The sequence below is a fragment of the Charadrius vociferus genome, unplaced genomic scaffold (assembly GCF_000708025.1).
Source record: "Charadrius vociferus isolate BGI_N301 unplaced genomic scaffold, ASM70802v2 scaffold544, whole genome shotgun sequence".
NCBI lineage: Eukaryota > Metazoa > Chordata > Aves > Charadriiformes > Charadriidae > Charadrius > Charadrius vociferus.
In genome coordinates this window covers 40772-41879 of record NW_009648162.1, presented here as the reverse complement: position 1 = coordinate 41879, position 1108 = coordinate 40772, and the positions used below count along the sequence as shown (strand labels likewise).

General features: G+C 61.4%; 1 protein-coding gene across 1 annotated transcript in view; it reads left to right on the top strand.

Annotated features, from left to right (window-relative positions):
- CDC25B (cell division cycle 25B) overlaps positions 1–1108 on the top strand; it is an 8932-nt gene that overhangs the window by 7157 nt on the left and 667 nt on the right. The window contains exons 10-14 of the mRNA XM_009884089.1: positions 3–42; positions 179–274; positions 604–666; positions 760–858; positions 1091–1106. Of these exons, the coding sequence (XP_009882391.1) occupies positions 3–42; positions 179–274; positions 604–666; positions 760–858; positions 1091–1106 (314 nt within the window). The remainder of the gene's footprint in view (positions 1–2; positions 43–178; positions 275–603; positions 667–759; positions 859–1090; positions 1107–1108) is intronic.

Genomic DNA, 1108 nt, shown 5'->3' with positions numbered 1-1108 from the left:
AGCGTGGCTGGTACCCCCAGCGAGGAGGAAACAGCAGAGCCGGTGGGTGATGGGGAAAGCCTCGGGGTGAGGTGTCCTTGTTGTGGTCCAGCCCATCCCTGGTGGGACTGCCTGTGCCCCGGCTCTGCTGGAGCCCTTGCTAATGTTGAGGGGATGACTCTGGTTTGTGTCTCTGCAGAAAGCATGGCTGCTGCGCTCCAGGTCCTTCTCCCATGAGGAGATTGAGAACCTGCTGGCCAATGACCACCAAGAGCTCATTGGGGACTTCTCCAAGGTAGGGCTATGGGGGTGCTGGAGGCCTGGGAGTCCTGCTCCCTTCCCCCTGAAGCAGAGGAGCTGTCAGCAGAGCCCTGTGCCAGTGCAAGAGCCTAAACCCAGCTGTGGTGGCCTTTGCCTGGGGACAAGGGAACTTGAGGCTGTGACTTTCCAGCCTGCAGACCCTGTAGCACATGAAGAGCCTCATCGCTGCTCCTCTAGTGCCAGCACCATGCCATGGCTCACTTGGGGGAGCAGACCTCAAGGTCGGGGGGAGTGGGTGACAGCCTCTGCCCTGGGAGGTCTCCCTGGGGTGGATCTTGATGCAGCACACCCCTTCTTCTCCAGGCTTACCTCCTGCAGACGGTGGAAGGGAAGCACCAGGACCTGAAGTATATTTCCCCCGAAATGGTAAGGGAGCAGCAGCCTCTCCCCGACCCCCCTTGGTGGGGCAGACTGCCTGCCCCCCACCCAGTGGCCCTCAGTGACAGGCTTCCCCTGCAGATGGTGGCAGTGCTGACAGGGCAGTTCAGCAGCCTTATCGAGAGCTGTGTGATCGTGGACTGCAGGTACCCCTACGGGTACGAGGGAGGCCACATCAAGGTCAGAACTGCCGCTGCACCCCTGGGGGCTGGCGAGAGGGTGGGGGGCTCCTGTGGGGTGGGGGAAGCTCAAACCCATCAAATCACAGAGGGGCTGAGCCCCAAGTGGCAGGATGAAGGGTGATGGTACCCAGTAGATGGGTTGATGGAGAAGGCTGGGGACAGCATACTGAACCCCCCCCAGATGAAACAGGAGGTGGGGGGGGATGAAGGTGCTTCTTCTCCCTCCCCAGGGTGCTGTGAACCTGCCG